General features: G+C 40.6%; 1 protein-coding gene across 2 annotated transcripts in view; it reads left to right on the top strand.

The window, feature by feature from the left end:
• Positions 1 to 1378: 1378 nt before the first annotated feature.
• The window catches only part of SYT14 (synaptotagmin 14), a 207026-nt gene continuing 190529 nt past the window's right edge, over positions 1379 to 17875 (top strand). For both annotated transcript variants that reach the window (XM_027565692.1, XM_027565691.1), the window contains exons 1-2: positions 1379 to 1476; positions 12792 to 12839. In XM_027565692.1, coding sequence (XP_027421493.1) covers positions 1464 to 1476; positions 12792 to 12839 — 61 coding nt within the window. In that variant the 5' untranslated portion in view covers positions 1379 to 1463. The remainder of the gene's footprint in view (positions 1477 to 12791; positions 12840 to 17875) is intronic.

Raw genomic sequence — 17875 nt, 5'->3', positions numbered from 1 at the left:
TCTTTCCTAAAATATAGACATTTTAGTATTTACTGGTAGAAGAGCATTTTGTTTGATCCTTCAGTAACAACACTTTCTTGTAGTTAACTTTTAGCACAATGCTAGTTTGATAAATATTCACTGGACTAATCAAAATGGTAAAAAAACGAATGCTTATTGAACATAAACTGTGACTGAGGGAGAGATTACACAAATGTAATTTGTGTAATTACACAAATTTCTGCTCTAGATTTACAGTCCAATCTCACTTACATAAGTGCAAAATTTTCTTTGTCTCAGTCCCCAGTATAGCTCTTTTGCACTAGGAGTTAGCACTTTTCTGTAGGAGAATCACCAACTCTCTGTGCGTTAATCTTGTTTAAGCGCTTCCTTGTCCAGGTCCTCAAAGTACCAAATGAAGTTGAAAGTTGGGTGAATGTTGAGTGGTTCAAGTACCTCAGGTCAAAATTAATCTACCAGCTGTTCTGTGGTCAACGTTGACCTGTGTTCATAATGCTCATTGGGTTGCCGGTTTAAAGAACTTGCACGTGACTTGCTTCTTCAGGCCCTTTGTCACGACGTCTGTCTCACCTTTACTTTTGTTATGACCTCAAATGTGTGCAGACAAATGCCAACGCATATTTCCGAGGGGAAAAACCAAGCTGAGGTTGATGGCAAGAACTGATCGGGTTGATCAGGAACCTAAGGGGTGAAGGGCACGCTAACACGTTGCGTGTGTTTGTGTGTGTGAGTGTGTGTGAGACTGTGTGTGAGTGTGTGTGTGTGTGTGTGTGTGTGTGAGTGTGAGAGAGAAACAGAGGGAGAGGGAGGGAGACAGAGAAGCGGCTGTCCTCAGGATCCCTTTCTCTGCCAGCTGGCTGTCTCTCACCCTCAGCGGAGATCTGAGGCGAGTATCTGGCTGATGCAGGCAAAGCAAAACCCAAACAAGCAGGCTTTCGGATGACCAGATCTCAGGGAGTCATCACCGGCTGGGTGGGGATCCCGGAGCCCGGTTGACAGCTGAGACCTGTCCATGGTGCTGACCACAGCCTTCGCGCGCCTCTCGGTCGACTCTGGCTGCCGCCCGCCAGCTGGGAGCGGACGTCTCGGTGAGCGGCTCCAGCCGCCGAGAGGCCCCGGGGCTGGTCTCGGGTGCGGGCCCCCCGGGGGCCCTCCGCGCCCCGCTCCTGGTCCGAACCCCGGCGCTAGACGCTGCGGGGGCGGCGGGGCGCGTCACGTGCCGGCGGCGGCGGCGGCGGCGGCGGCGGGCGGCCCGGGAAGCGTCCATTTCCTCGGCGCGCCCGCGGCGCCCGGGCCCCTCCTCCGCCCCGCCCGCGCCTCGCCCCTCCCGGCCGCGCAGCCCCGCGCCTGCGGGCCCGGCCCCGCCCCGCCCCGCTCGCCGGCGGCCCCGGCGCGTCCTCCGCCCGCGCGTCCCGCTCGCCGCCCCCGGCCGCGCACTTGGTGCGGTCCAGGGCGAGCGCATCATGGCGATTGAAGGTAAGTGGAGGCCGTCCGCGGTTGGGGCGGAGGGTGGGGGGGCGCCCAGGTAGCTAGAGCTCGGGGGTGCCCGGGAGGCCGCGGCGCCGATGGGCCCCGGAGCGGCTGTGCAGGCTCGAGGGTCCCGGACCGCGTCCCGGAGGCTGGTGGGCGGAGCGGCGCCGCCAGACTCTATACCTGGCCTCGGCGGTTCCGTCGGCCTCGGCCCGCGGCCCGGCGCGACGAGTCGAGCGGCTCCTGCCGACAGGTACGGCGCCGCTGGGGCAGCTGCTCGCTCCCGGCGGCGCCGAGTCGGGGGGAGGGGCGGGGGGCGTCCGGTGCGGCCCTGCAGACCCGGCGGGACGGGCTGGAGGAGCCCGGGAGCGCAGGGTGTACCCCGCCTTCCATTGACCTCGCCCCAGCAAGCCGCCCTCCCGCGATATTCCCCTTCCTCCCAAACTGGGAGGCCAGTTTGCTGTCCCCAGTCCTAACCCTTCTCAGCCCCTACTCGAGCAGATGCTGGACTGCGCTGTCCGTCCATTCCCCTTCTGTGTGCTGTTGTTGTAGGGGACCAGGGAATTTGGAGTGAGGGTAATTTCCTTCTCAAGTATTTTTCTCTCCTAACACTCAAAACTGGTTTTTCTCTAGGAAAGAGATGCAAAGACATCTTTACAAGAAATGCACACTCTTAAAATCCTGCATATATGTCAGTCTATTAAGTGTTACGGTGCCATCCATACTCATATTTTCAAAAAATAGCTTAATTAAAGTTCCTCAATAAGGTAGACAGCTGGCACTAAAGTGTATTTTTCTCTTCTTACAGAAACATGTAACTGGCATGAAGTGTCTATATTTTGCTTTGTTTTAAAGGACAATATTTGAAAATTAATATGATACATCTAGGATGTATGTGCAAGTCTGCAGCATGTTTGAGCTCCTATCCCACTCTTCCCTTACTTCAAACAATGAAAGTGGTTTGTAAAATTTCCCTGTGTGTATGTGTATGCATCTGTACAAATGTGTAAGGCACCTACAGCATTGTCAGACCTAGCCTAAATTTTATGTTTCTCCTAAACACAACTTTTGAAAGCACTTCCCATCTTGGTGGCCAACCCTGAGGCATACAGCTTTGCCGGATCCAGAATTGGTTTAGTTGTGTGCTTATGTTTATCTTACTTATTTTAAGAGATTGATTACCTATTCAGACAGTTTCAAGTATCTGCTTTAGCTAAGGGGCTTCCCAGATGGCTTCCCAGTGGTAAAGAATCTGCCTGCCAGTGCAGTAGGCACAAGAGACACAGGTTTGATCCCTGGGTGGGGAGGATCCCCTGGAAAAGGAAATGGCAACCCACTGTAGTATTGCCTGGTAAATCCCATGGACAGAGGAGCCTGAGGGACCACAGTCCATAGGGTAGCAAAGAGTCAGACACCACTGAGGAGACTTAGGACCCACTCATGGTTTAGCTAAAGTGATGGAGAGCACTGGGAATAAGATCTCCTGATAATCTTTGATATTCTTGTTATCCAGAGCAGTACTTTCAAACTTTATCTTACTATTTACTAGAGGTTAAAAATCAAGAAACAGAATATACTGATTTATGTTTTGTACTTTATTTCCCCAACCACTTTGTGGAAGAATTTCTTGTGACTTGGTAAAGACAAAAAGGCTTATGCAGAAGGTGAAGAAGAATTAGCAAGATAGTATCCATGTATGATCCTGTAACTTAAAATTTCTTTAAAAAATTTCCAGTTTCCGCCCCTTTTCTCAATTGACTCTTCCCTTCTCCCTCTTATTGTTAAATGTGATCAATTACTTTTTTATGTCAGCTGAAGGCATTTTGCTCTGCCTACTGTGAAGTGAAGCTTGCTCAGTTGTGTCCAACTCTTTACAACTGCATGGACTATACAGTCCGTGGAAATCTCCAGGCCAGAATACTGGAGTGGGTAGCCTTTCCCTTCTCCAGAGGATCTTCCCAACTCAGGGATTGAACCCAGGTCTCCCGCATTGCAGGCAGATTCTTTACCAGCTGAGCCACAAGGAAAGCCCAAGAATACTGGAGTGGGTAGCCTGTACCTTGTCCGCTGGATCTTCCCGACCCAGGAATCGAACCGGGGCCTCCTGCACTGCAGGTGGATTCTTTACCAGCTGAGCCACCAGGCTCTGCCTACTACTGCTTGTATATTTAAAAAACAAGATTTTCAAATTTCCTGTTCTAGAGATTCTTTTGTGCTTGAGAAACTCTCAATTAATATTTTCATACTTAATAATTTGTTGATGGCTTCATAATATAACTGTCAGGAGTTATGTGTTTTCTAGTTTTGCAAGGCAACTATCGTTAATACTAGCATTTCTAATAAAGATGTCAAGTAAGGCATGCTGTCTATCATGTACTAAAGCAGATTGTTTGTACCCTCCCCGCCAGCTGTGTCATGAAGTCGAATGAACTCTGGATGAGGGCTTTATACTAGGGACATCTTAGAATTTTAAGGGGCCCACAGGAGCATCTCTTCCCATTTCCCAAAGAAGTGGTTCTTAAAATATTCAGTGTCTTCATTCACCTGTTAATTTTGTAGACTTACAGAGCAGTCGATGTGCTTGGCATCCTGTGCTGCACCCTGGGGGGCCACAAGGATGAATAAAATCACATTTCTTCCCTCAAGGAGTACATATTCTAGTGGGGGAGACAGATAATTTTAACCATGCAATTACAATATAGTGTGAACACCGGATGAATCATCCTTACTTTGTATAAAAATATTCAATGAGAATGAGTTCATTGAGCCCATATGCCAATGAACATTTATGCTGATGTGGAACTATAATCCTTACAGTTCATAAGGTCCTGGTTTTAACCAAAAATCTGCTGTTAGTAACTTCCTTCAATGCACTCACCCTCGGTCTGCTTTCTGGAGCAATAAACTGAAAGTTCCCTATTCTCTGTGTACCCGACGTCACTTCTACCATTTTGAGACAACTCCTGAGCATTTTCTTTATTAGACACAATATTTAATTCTTCCTCTGGATGGTTGGTATTTGTATGTTTTAAAGTTTGAAATATGGTAGTGTGCCACTCCATTGTAGATGTTTTGTTAAAACTGTTATATCACTCCTTGTGCAAAATCTTATTAGTGTAGCTAATTAGAATAGCCATTTTGGAGCTTCATGTTGGCTCAGGATGAAGTTGTAATCAACCAAAATCACAGTCTCTTTTATCTGGACTACTTTCAAGTCATGTGTCTTCAGTTGCTTGCCCAGCTAACTAGTGTTTTGATTTAAAGAAGAGATTATTTGTATCTGTTAAGTGTACTCTTTATTAGCCCTGGCCCAACATTTTAACCCTTTAATTCAGACTTTTAAGTACGAAGGGTTACTTTTATTTATTCGTTTTTTTCAAAGCCCCTATTTTATAATACAAATTAATCATTTATTTCCTCCTCTTATCAATCAGATATCTGCTAATCAGGACTTCAGACAAATATAAGATGATGGTGTTACCACTCTAAGCTAATATAATTCCAGTCAGAGGTGAAGCAGTTAGCCCTATCCTAGGTTAAGGTACAATTTTTAAAAAGCATACTAAAATATTAAGAATGGCTTATAGACCCTTATTGTTACCCTAGAGGTCTTGTGGGAGATAACAGGTTGGGAATCTTTGGTCTAGCCGGCCTGTCAAGATGTGTAATTGTTATCTGGCATATTAACTCTTCTAATGTTGGCCTCTATCAGTCTGGAGAAGGAAATGGCAACCCACTCCAGTACTCTTGCCTGGAAAATCCCATGGACGGAGGAGCGTAGTAGGCTACAGTCCATGGGGTCCCAAAGAGTCAGACATGACTGAGCGACTTCACTTCACTTCACTTCACTTCATCAGTCTGACATTGTTGACTCTCTCCTGTTTTTTGAAGTTTTTTCTTCCTCTCTTACTTCTCAGACTTCTCTTTATCTCCCTGATCTAATGTTCTCTTGTTTCCGTTCTCAACCTTGTTCTCACTCTACTTTGTACACTCTGCTGTGATTGCACCCCTTGAATCACGTGGAAATCTCTTGTTTGTAAATTTGTCTCCCCAGTCTGACCATAAATGCCTGGAGCATAACATTTATTTGGTTTATATTCATTAGATTTTGTACAATACCTGAATATAGTATGTACTCAAGATGTTTCTTGAATTGTTGAGAGTTCTATCGATTATCATAAAGGGTTGCATCCCTTGCCCAGATATATTTGACCAAATGTCTGCCATTTAGTAACTTGTCTGTCTACCCCTTCCTAGTTCTGCTTCCTGGAGCAATAAAATAAAAATTCATTATTACTAAATTAAAAGTACACATGGTTTTCCTAATATAATTCCGCATAGTAGCTATATATGTTGGACGTCCCACAGCAATCAAAAATGTTTAGCTTGGGACATTCAAAATGTCCTAAACCAAAGTTGTCTTCACAGCTACCAAATCCAGCCTCCATACTCCCCACTCCATGCAAATTTGCCATCTGAGTAGCATTTTTAAATAACCAGACGTCTGAATTAGAAAGCTGGAAATCAACCCTGTCTTATAATTCAGTCTCCACATCCTGTTGATCACTAAGTCCTACCATGCCTGCATCTCAAATTAACTAAAATTACATTTTAGTTCATTCTCTTTTCTCTCATTAAGAGATTTGTATTAGTTTTTTCCCGTGTCTTGTTATCTCTTTATAAAGGGCAAGTCTGATTTAAAACCTCAAGATAAATTTAGTCTTTAGTGATCTGACTGACACCCTTCTCCATCTAGTCACATTTTTCTGTCTGTTCCATTGGAATAACTTTAGACTCCTTGCAGAATGTCTTGCTGAAGTAAAAATATTCATCTTGATTGTTAACTTGCTACACATAGTAACTTTACTTAACCTCTCTGGGTAGCTTTTTAAAAAAGAAAAATAGTGAAAGAAGGGTAAATTAGAGAATCTGTTGGTACTTTTTATTCACAATGCGTTTTACACAGACTTTGCAAGTGTTTATCACACACTTTCGCATTTATTTTGTAAGTCATTAGTACGACTCAGATGCCTGTGAAGATTTGTTGTGACTCTGAGATTTCCGAGATCCAATTTGGGCTTTCAAAAGTTGTTTGAAATGTGTAATTAAAAAACCCAATACAGGACTTCCCCAGGTGGTCCAGCGGTTAAGACCCCGTGCTTCCAATGCAGGTGTGCAGGTTCGATCCCTGGTCCGGAAACCAGGATCCCACATGTTGCAGGGCTCAGTCAAAAAAAATAAAATAAAGAACTAATTAAAAAAAACAACAATGAAAGCATGTTGTATTCTTAGTCTTGAGGGAGAACATCACACTCCTGCTTTCCATGCTATTGTTAGAGAGATGTTACAGTGTGTACAGGGGTAATGTAATTAGGAAGTCTCAGCTGTCAGTCTGTGACTGAGTAAGGCAATTTATTGAACAGTTTGTTTTTTGGAAGATTTACAGTCAGTTTAGGCAGTGATGTTCCTGGAAGAGATCCTTTGGCTTTCAGCAGGAATCAAATTTCTAACATTTCATGGAGATTTAAGACATGTTTGTATATTAGGTAAATTGGTTCAGAGACCTCTACACAGTACTTTTGAATAATTTACAATTTATTTTAGTTTCCTTTTCTGACTCACTAAGCAAAATTAGAAAAAAAGTAGAAAACTCTAGAGAAATATTCGTATTAAGATGCATTTCGCTTTTTGTTATTTTCCGTGGTATTGCAAAATCACATATTGGTTCATTTGTACAATTTGTTGAGTAATAGTGTTTGCACGGTCGCGTTATTTAAAGTGATTATAATGTCTGTCCATAGCATGTGTGTAGTAGTATAGTAGCTTGTCTTCATGGATTCGATTTCCATTCAGCTGACTTTTATGTTTTTACCCCAACATCCCCAGATCCTCACCTGTTAATACCTAATATGAACTTATATTTAGGAATAGCAAAAGGCTGATCAAATTACTATAAATAAAAAACATTCCAAGCTTTGAATAAATGAATATTTGCATATTTTGTTTGTATATATAGTAAAATTTTAATAGAAACCTAAAAATTGGAACACTGGATTTTCCATTTTTTAGAAGAGATAGTGACAACACAGCAAGCTGTTATTAGGAATTTATTTAAAAACAAACTCCTATGATCCATATGTGTATTCAGTTCAGTTTCATATTCTCACATTTTAGGGCTGATTTTAGAATTGATATTCACAGTAATAGTATGAGTCATCAAAAGATAGAGGATTTTAATGAAATATTAAATTATCTTCAATATTCTGAACTTACTAATGCAATAACGAGTATTTGTAGCTTTAAAAAAGTGATCTGGTGCAGTAGTGGAAAAAAAGGTATTCTCCATTAAATAGAAAATTAAATTAAGTAGAAACCTTCTTGTGAAGTATACCTATTCAAGGTTTTATGATATTAATGAGCTTCAAAGAGTCAAAACCGTAATTAACAACAACAACAACAAAAAACTGAATGAAAAGCAGTCAAAAGTGGGAAAAATGGATTACATTTGTGAGCAGTAAATTTATAAGGTAAAAAAAAAAATTTATAAGGTAAATCTTATACCTCTTAGAATAATTATTGAAAAAATTCATAGAAACTTGTATGGATTAAAACAGAAACTGTTTACTATGCTGTGCAAACCATGATCTTTCAACAACACTGTTTTCAATCAGAGACTAAAATTGATATTATTCCTTGAATGACTTAACTAGGGAGAAACTAAAAAGTGTCTAGAAATTAGTGACTGTAGTCTAAATGGATTATAGCGGTTAGGAGTAGTTGGCAACATGAGTAGGAAATATTTAAAGTTGCATACCTATTATGGAGTAGATATATAGATATCTACTGAAGAAATAGCTATAACAGTTTATTAAAGTGAGCTAGACACTAATTAAAAGGCTGCAGCTACTTTAATGCATGGTTTTTTGGAGAGAAATCTTTAGATGAAATGGAATTTAAAATACTTCTAAAGTAGTTTTTGCATAGTGTTTGACTTAATAGAACCTGTAAGTTGTAGTGATTTGGGCTAATGGTCAAAGTAAATGTGTAGGAAAAATAAAAGTCCGTTTTAGAAAGGACTAGATTCATTTTTAAGGAACTAAATCTTTGGGTTTAATTTGTATACCTGAGCACCTTTTGATGGGAATATAACATCACTACATATTTTCTTCTGTAGACATGTGAAAAGTGCTACATACTTTGTAGTAACTAACCCTTCCTCCCCTCCCCAGATTGCTGGCTCCCAGGCCCTTTCAGGTATGTGCATATTCATATCCAAACACACATGCACACATTCACAGCACACGTGTGTGAGCCCACGCACGTCTATTTCCTGGTGTACCATGACTTACCCCAATTGTAGAGGATTATGCCAGTTTATATCATGCTCTTACATGGGTTTGCCTGAGGGAAAAGATGGTAACTTTGACTAAGCTTGTCATTTTCTATCTACTTCTCATTTCCATGTTCCTGAGATGATCATTTCAAGAGCAATGCTAGTATTATCTCCAAAAACAGTTTTGAGAAATTCATTTTTACTTAAGTTACCTTAAAGGATTAGAAAACAATTTCATAATTTTCTTTTTTTTCATAAAAATGAAGAAATATCAATGTTTATTTTCTTACTCTGTTAAACTTAGGATCCTAATTACTTTTTTCTGACAATTAACTAGTGACCCTGAGCAACATTATTTAACCTTTAGTGCCTTGGTTTGTTTATGTATAATGAACTAGACATTAAATGAACTAGATTTATTTTCGAGTTTTAGTCTTTTTATATTCAGTGATTTTAATATGCTGGGAGGGATCGGGGGCAGGAGGAGAAGGAGACGACAGAGGATGAGATGGCTGGATGGCATCACTGACTCGATGGACGTGAGTCTCAGGGAACCCCGGGAGTTGGTGATGGACAGGGAGGCCTGGCGTGCTGCGATTCATGGGGTCACAAAGAGTCGGACACGACTGAGCGAGTGAACTGAACTGAATATGATTTTAAAGTCTTTATTATTATTATGTCTTTGAAGTAAATTTGGCATGTGAAAAATTCTATTATACAAGAATTCATTTTGGGGATGGCTATTCATTTTAGTGGAAAACTCATCTCTTTCTAAAGAGATTGACTAATTGATTAAATAATCGTTCCTTCAAATTGGTTCAGCGATTACAGAAAAAAATGTGGAGGTTCCTCAAAAAATTATAAATAGACTTACCATATGATCCAGCAGTCCCACTCTTGGATAATTATCCAAAGGAAGTGAAAACAGAGAATCAAAGAAATGTGTTCCCTGCCATGTTTATTGTAGCATTATTCATAATAACCAAGATATGGAAACAACCTTTGCGTCTGTCAATAGGTGAATGGAAAAGGAAGGTTTGAGATAAACACACACACACACACACACGTATATACATATACATATACAGGGGAATATGATTTAGCTCTGGGTAAGAAGGAACTCCTTCCATTTGCGACAACCTGAATGGACCTTGAGGGCATTATGCCAAGTCAGATAAAGACAAGTATATGATAACACTTACTGTACATTCTGAAAAAGCCGAACTCATAAAATAAAAACAGAAAGTCGAAGGATGCTTACCAGGGAAAGGAGGGTGGGGGACGTAGGGAGATACTGCCTAAGTACAGCTCACGACCTGATGATAAATAAGTCCTGGGATCAAATACTCAGTAAGGGCAGTGATGTATATACACTTCAAAGTTGCTTAGAGACTAGATCTTGTGTCCCTTCCACAAAAACAAACAGAATCATGGACATGTTAGTGGTATTAGCTCACACTAAAGTGGAAATCTTACTGTGTAGAGTATCAGATCAGCACATTGTCTACCTTAAACTTACACAGTGTTGTATGGTCATTTATCTCAATAAAAACAAATAAAAAATAATTATTCTCCTGTGTATTGGATATACATACTTGGTTATCATAATGGTATACACTTTAAATATCTTAAAATTTTATATACCAAGTATACCTCAGGAAGCGGAAATTTTAAAAGTCAGTAATCGTTTCCCCTGTGCCTTATACTCTTAAAAAATCAGTAGGCCACTTTTGGATTACCTCCATATCTCCATATTTAAGTCAAGATGTGCCTCCAGTGGCTTGCTTTTTGCTTACAAATTTGACATTTCTCTTGTAAACTTTTCAGATTTGCTTTTAGAAAATGTTTAAAAAGTTATAAAATTTGTACACAGTTTGCTGTATCTCAGATGGAAGAAATATTCAGGCCTTTTGATTCCCAAACAAGTACATTAAAAATATACATTTAACCTGCACAATGCATATTTTTTTCCTTATACTCTTTCTGGCCTTAGGAAGGATTGGGGATAAAAGAATATTGATTTTTGTGTTTGATAATGTAATAAGGTTTATTTAACTTTTCTTTTGTACTTTTGAAAGTTTTTTTCCCTCAATTTTACTTTTTTTGTCTGGCATTGACCTATCTTTACTATTCCTTTTATTTCAGTAATAATAGTGATTGCTTTTGAGTTACACATCGGTGAAATCTCACCTGTTGGTTAGAATTTTCAGAACAAATATCTGGAATAGTAGAGCTCAGTATTACTTGCTTTTCCTAGTTATGTGGTTTTTGTGCATATTTGGCAAATGTAATTATTGGTTGACTCTAAATTTAAAATACAGTAGTTATTTGACTTAACTTTTCATTTGTAAAGTCCTTTCTGAGAGTTAGGTTTTATTGTCATTTGCAGTTTTGAGAAAAGTCTTAGAATACAGTAGTTTTTATTGTTATTGTTATATTAACCCTTGTAAAAAATGATACAGTTGTGTTGAAGACTAGATGTGTATAGTAAAGCCAAACAAATCTGTGTTACATATGCGGGAAGTCTGATTTCAGTTAGAGGCATGAAAGACTGTTAGTGAATTATGTGCGTATCTCTTAAGTTAGAAGTTTTACCCTTTGACAATAGGTCTTAATGACTATATAAGGACTATTTCTAAGTAGCCTATGAAAATATCAGTGATGGTGTCAATATATATTATAGTTGTGTTGTATGACATGCTTCTTCTAAACCTCTTGAAAATAGTTACTTTTTATAACTTGGTAAAGCTTCCCCTTCCAGCAGTCGTTTGACTAATTTCTCATTTTTAAAGATAAAGTATATTTTGTATAAAGTATATTTTGTAGGTATAGTTAATTCTGTCCCTTTAGTCAGTAGTCAGTGATTACGCCTTGGTAATACCCCATTTGATAAAGTCTTACTGTATTTATACTAAGGTTTGCAGAGTAATAATTTATTATCATAACTTTATGTTAAGCATTTCTTGCCAAGTCTGTCTTCCTGATAACCAGTGTTTAGTCTCTATTGTTGATAATAAAGAGGCAGTGGCATTGTTACAGACAAGTTAGAATGAAGCTCTAACCTACTTTAGTGATAGAAATACTGTTTTCTAGTTTTTTAGCTTGCTTCCTGAATGACCTACTTTTTTCAGTGGATATCATAGTTTTTCTTTCTCATGTTATGGCTGTAAGATATTTCTATTTCTTATAACTTAACTGTTTATAATAAGCTTCTGTAGTGAGCTAAGATGATGATATTTAACATTTTTATTATATAAAGTTTAAGCATAATTTTCAGCCCAATTGTAAGGTTATTTATGCATATAAGAACACTACAGAATGTCATTCAGCGCACATTCGTTTAAGGTAGTGGTGCTATAATTCAGTGCAAAGGAAATACCTATTTTATGGTAACTAACAAATAATATTACTCTTAAGATAACGAGTGTGATTTTTTCTAATAATGGTGATTAAGATAAAGTAATTCTTTTGGTTACATTTGTTAGTTTTATCATCATGCTATTTATAAAATTTGTCTTATAGATTTAGAAGAGTGGGTAGCTGGAGAATGGAGAAAGGATCAGAATATGAGTATATGTTGTAAAACATAAATATCGCCTTTACAGCATTGACCCTTCCATGATAACTTACCTGTATAAATTAAGGTTCAGATACAAAAGTGGGTCCTTCCTTGCAGTGTTTCCTTCTGGATCATGTAAAGAGGTGTTTAGGAAGTGGTGCTATGATGTCTGCTCTTGAGAAGCCTGCCATTTAAAATAACATACTTGTATGAAGCTTCCTTATTCCAGAATTTTATGAGATCCTAGCTTATGGGTTCAGGAGGGTACTGTGTATCAGGTTAGCATATTCTATAGTAAAGTTTGAAGAGAAGAGTTAGGACACGTTTTTCTGAGGCCATTTCTAGAAACTAATTTATAGCAGTTCTTTGTAACAGTCAGACTCAGGTTATGACCTGTTTTTAATTTCTGAAAAAAATTTTTCTTAACAGGTGGAGAAAGAACCTGTGGAGTGCATGAACTTATTTGTATTAGAAAAGGTGAGTCAGTGCTCTGCATGGATACTTAAATACGAAGTGAACCCTTCACAAGTAGGATGCATTTTAGTACAATGGCAGATAATTGGGACTTACAAAGTATAAAATGTAATAAATATTAATATTAGTTATTTGTATTGTAGACTTAACCTTTCATAAAGTGCATACTGCTTATTATGTGGTTACTGAGAGTCGTTACTGTATATTTCATTTTCATGGGATGGTAAAGGCCGGTTTCTCGCCTATTGGTTGTCCGACATGGTGAAGAGGCGCAGAATGGAGGGTCTGATTCTTGTTCCCTTTCAGAATCTGGAATCTGAGTGCATGCTGACCTCCCATTGACTTCTGTTCTATTACTGTAACCCATCAGAGAGATGTGAGGAGTTGGTTGCGATTCCCATCGGGATCATGTCCAAAGACCACAACATCTTTTGGCACCAACAGCTGTCTGTGCTTCCTTAGAAGGAGCCACCTGACAAACAGGTGGTTGAACAAGGTGGCCCCAGGAAAGGTAATTCAGTTATTAGGTGGGAGGCAAGGAATCAGGTATTCTCTAGATCGGAAAGAATCAGAACCTTGGGAGTCCCCACTCTCATAAGCGATCACATCTGAGCAAGGGTATGCAGAAAGGAAAAGGTGTACTTGGGGAGGAGAAATCTTCATAAATGTACTGCTGTTTTCTCTTTTTAAATTTGGGGCACTGTCTTTTTCTTTCTTCTTTGTTGAAAACCGAGTTGGCCCTCCTGAGTCTGGCCAAGTAGCAGTGCTTCCTGCCTTCATATTTCACCCTGAGGAGGCTTGAGGCATGTCTATATCTGTGGCACGTGGGTATGACTGGCAAACCAGGAAATGTCAGTGTACTGTCAGGAAGTCTTCCACAGGTCTGAAAAGCCTCAGCTTCTTTCAAGTTGAGTAAAAGGTTTGAAATCTCTTTTAGGTGAATTTGACATAATCATACTAGCTTATCTGTGTGTCACCAGCTTTGATTGCTATTCATTTAAAAATAGCCTCTTCCTTTATTAAAGTGTAATATATCTGTGTATCTGGTACCATAAAGGAGAAAATTGAAGTCAGTTCCCTGAAATCTCAGGTTTAGGATTGTGGTTTTCAGTGCTATAACCATTGTTGGCTTGTGCTTCTTATCTAAAATGGGGCAGCGGGGGTACACATTAGCCTTGTTTTCTTCCGCTATGTAAACATTTTTAGTCTTCACCTATAATATGTTAATCCAGATGTACTAAAAATGTTTTAAATGGCTTTATGGGTATTACCTTGTCCCACAAAAACTTTTTAAAACACGGAATTTATTTGAACAGCGAAAGACACTGTACAAGTCAATTGGAATCAAAAACTGTAAAAACAGTGGATAGATGAAGAGAGAAGACAGCGGCAGAGACAGCCAGAGGGTAGGCAAACAAAATGCATAAAGGGCTTCTTGTAGCTGCAGGGGGGACAGGAAGCTTCAGTGGAGAAAATACTGTTGGTAGAGTTGGATGCGGGTCTGAACTCACCTTGTTAATGTGGCTCTTCTTGCTGTTCCTTATTGTTTCCTCCATGCCTGTCCCAGCGGTTCTCAGACCGTGCCGGGCCCGGGTTTCTCTGTATTAGTCCAGCGTTGTCACTTCTTCCAATTCTCTATAGAATTTAAAGTCTGTGATTGAAGTTAAAGTTTTTAATTTCCATGTGGCCATATCGTGGAGGAGTTTCTGGGTCTCTGCGTATCCCCTCAGCATTCACTACTGTGTCCTCTTCTAGTGGGCTTTTCCTAAGCATGTGAATATTTTTAAAATGAATGCTCAGATCTGAAAGTTTTGCATTTTAAACTGGGCTTTTGTAGAGGAGAGCCTATGAAGGCTATGTCAAGACAAATAATTATAGTTAGTATCAATGGTCCTGGTAAGAAGACATCTCTAACACTGTGTCCAACTTGTTTTTACCTGTTTTGCTTTCTTTGTCTGCTAGCTTCTTTCCTCTGTCAGACCTCTAAATATTAGAATGTATTAGACTTTGGTCTTGGGCTTGCTTCTTTTTCCACCTATTCTTTCTTTAGAATAGATGGTTGGTTATACCAACCAAAACATATAATAGGTTCTGGTGTGTTTTTTTTTTGACCATGCCATGTAGCTTGTGGGATCTTAGTTCCCTGACCAGAGATTGAATCCATGTCCTTGGCAGTAAAAGCATGGAGTCCTAACCACTGGATCACCAGGTAACTCCTGGTCCTTTTGTTTTCAATGCCATGCAGATTTGTAAATCTGGCTCTGAACTGCCCTTGAGTTCCCTCCTCTTACATCAAAGTACTTAGTTTATATCTTTATCTGCATGTCTGTTAGAATAAAAACGTGGTGTGTCTAAAATGCAAATCCTGGTTTTCTCACATGAATCTATACCTTCCTCAGCCTTCTCCATCTCAGCTAATGAACAGAACAGTCTACTCAGTTGGTCAAGTCCCAGCTGAAGAATCATCCATGCTTCTCTTATTCTTTTATCTTCTGTGTTGAATTGATTACTATTAGCAACTTCTGGCAGTTATACCTTCAGAGTACATTTTTTAATCTGATCCTCTGTTCCTCCATCCTGCTCTTATCACTGTAGTGTGGATCCTTGTCTTCTCTTGCCCACACTACTGTAATGGTTTCCTAACAGGTTCCAGCGTTTCCTCTTAACGTGCTTACAGTACACATCAGTGACCTTTTAAATGTGAATTGGGTCGTATCACTTGCTGGTTGAAATTCTTCTCTGGATTTCCTCTATCCCTAAAATAAAATTAAAGTCCTTACCCTGATTTACAAAGCCTTACATTATAACATCAACTCAGAAGTCTTCCCATGTAAATCATCAAAGTGAAAGTGAAAGTCGCTCAGTCATGTCTGACTCTGCTACCCCATGGGCTATACAGTCCATGGAATTCTCCAGGCTGGGATACTGGAGTGGGTAGCTGTTCCCTTCTCCAGGGGATCTGCCCAACCCAGGGATCAAACCCAGGTCTCCTGCATTGTGGGCAGATTCTTGTCCAGCTGAGCCGTGAGGGAAGTCCATAAATCATCAAAATATCATCTAAATATTATCAACTTAGAAGTCCTGTCATCTGAATCATTTATATCAGGTCTGAGTAAAACTCTAGATATTATCTGTCCTGGTTCAGAACTCCTCTCCGTTAGACGTGTGAAACTAGCAAATATATCACCTGCTCTTCAAACACAATGATGGAGCAGGATAACAGTTACAGACATTTCCATTCCAAAAGTGGGAAAGTGGAAGAGAGGAGTCACTGATGCCAAGCAATTTTGAAACCCAAGTGGGAAAAATATTTTAGGGTTCAAGACTGGAAATAACACTCTGTGGCTCTTGGCCCTGACGTCTGAGGCTCCACTCTCGGGTTTAAGACTCTATACTTGGAGTAACCCTTCCTTTTTCTGGAACGGTCCCATCACTTCATGGGAAATAGATGGGGAAACAGTGGAAACAGTGTCAGACTTTATTTTCTGGGCTCCAAAATCACTTCAGATGGTGACTGCAGCCATGAAATTAAAAGACGCTAACTCCTTGGAAGGAAAGTTATGACCAACCTAGATAGCATATTCAAAAGCAGAGACATTACTTTGCCAACAAAGGTCCGTCTAGTCAAGGCTATGGTTTTTCCTGTGGTCAGGTATGGATGTGAGAGTTGGACTGTGAAGAAGGCTGAGCGCCGAAGAATTGATGCTTTTGAACTGTGGTGTTGGAGAGGATTCTTGAGAGTCCCTTGGACTGCAAGGAGATCCAACCAGTCCATTCGGAAGGAGATCAGCCCTGGGATTTCTTTGGAGGGAATGATGCTGAAGCTGAAACTCCAGTACTTTGGCTACCTCATGCGAAGAGTTGACTCATGCGCAGACTTTGATGCTGGGAAGGATTGGGGGCAGGAGGAGAAGGGGACGACAGAGGATGAGATGGCTGGATGGCATCACTGACTCGATGGACGTGAGTGTGAGTGAACTCCGGGAGTTGGTGATGGACAGGGAGGCCTGGCGTGCTGCGATTCACGGGGTCGCGAAGAGTCGGACGCGACTGAGCGACTGGACTGAACTGAACCGAGTGTGTATCTGCACCTGAGGGTTCATCGGACTCTGCCGCCCGTAGGATGTGAGTCTGCCGCTCCTCTTTCAGTTTGTCCTCTCTCGTCCCTTTCAGTCTAACGCGGTGGTGTTTCTGCTGGTACAACGTGGTCTCAGGAAAGGTTCTCGTGAGTCTTCCCTGTATGTTGGAGGGCGGGGCTCCTTCCTTTAGACAGGACGCCCCTCCACAGTCTTTCCTGGATGGTTCTGTCTCCGCGTCTGGCTTCTGCTGGAGTGGCTGAGGAGATCTGTGAGTCACATGTCTGATTTCTGCAGAGAGCGCTCGCAGTCACTGAGCATTCTGACCCTTTATTCTGTTTCAGGCACCGGCCAAAGGTGGTCTAGTCCCACCTTGGTTGTGTCTCAGGGCACGCTTTCTTGACACCGAACCCCTGATTTTAGCATAATTTACAACGTGGATAGGCTGGAGGATTTTCCAAAGCATCGGGTACAGGTTCCTTTTTGCTTAACAATTCTTCCCTCACTTTATCTCATTCCTCTCAAATTTAACCATAAGTAGCATGAAGACACCAAGCTGCCACCTTTAGCACTTTGCTTGAAAATCTCCTAAGCTTAATATCCAAGTTCCTTGTTTACAAGTTTCACTTTCTATGTAACTGTTGTTGCTGTTCTGTCGCTAAGTCATGTCCGACTCTTTGCAACCCCGTGGACTGCAGCACACCAGGCTTCCCTGTCCTTCACCATCTCCTGGAGTTTGCTCAAAGTCATATCATTGAGTTGTTAATGCCATCCAACCATCTCATCCTCTGTTGCCCCCTTCTCCTCCTGCCTTCAATCATACCCAGCATCAGGATCTTTTCCAATGAGTACGCTCTTCACATCAGGTAACCAAAGTATTGGAGCTTCAGCTTCAGCATCAGTCCTTCTGGTGAATATTTGGGGCTGATTTCCTTTAGAATTGACTGGTTTGATTTCCTTGCT

The sequence above is a fragment of the Bos indicus x Bos taurus genome, chromosome 16 (assembly GCF_003369695.1).
Source record: "Bos indicus x Bos taurus breed Angus x Brahman F1 hybrid chromosome 16, Bos_hybrid_MaternalHap_v2.0, whole genome shotgun sequence".
Taxonomy (NCBI): domain Eukaryota; kingdom Metazoa; phylum Chordata; class Mammalia; order Artiodactyla; family Bovidae; genus Bos; species Bos indicus x Bos taurus.
This window is presented reverse-complemented; position numbering and strand designations above follow the sequence as displayed.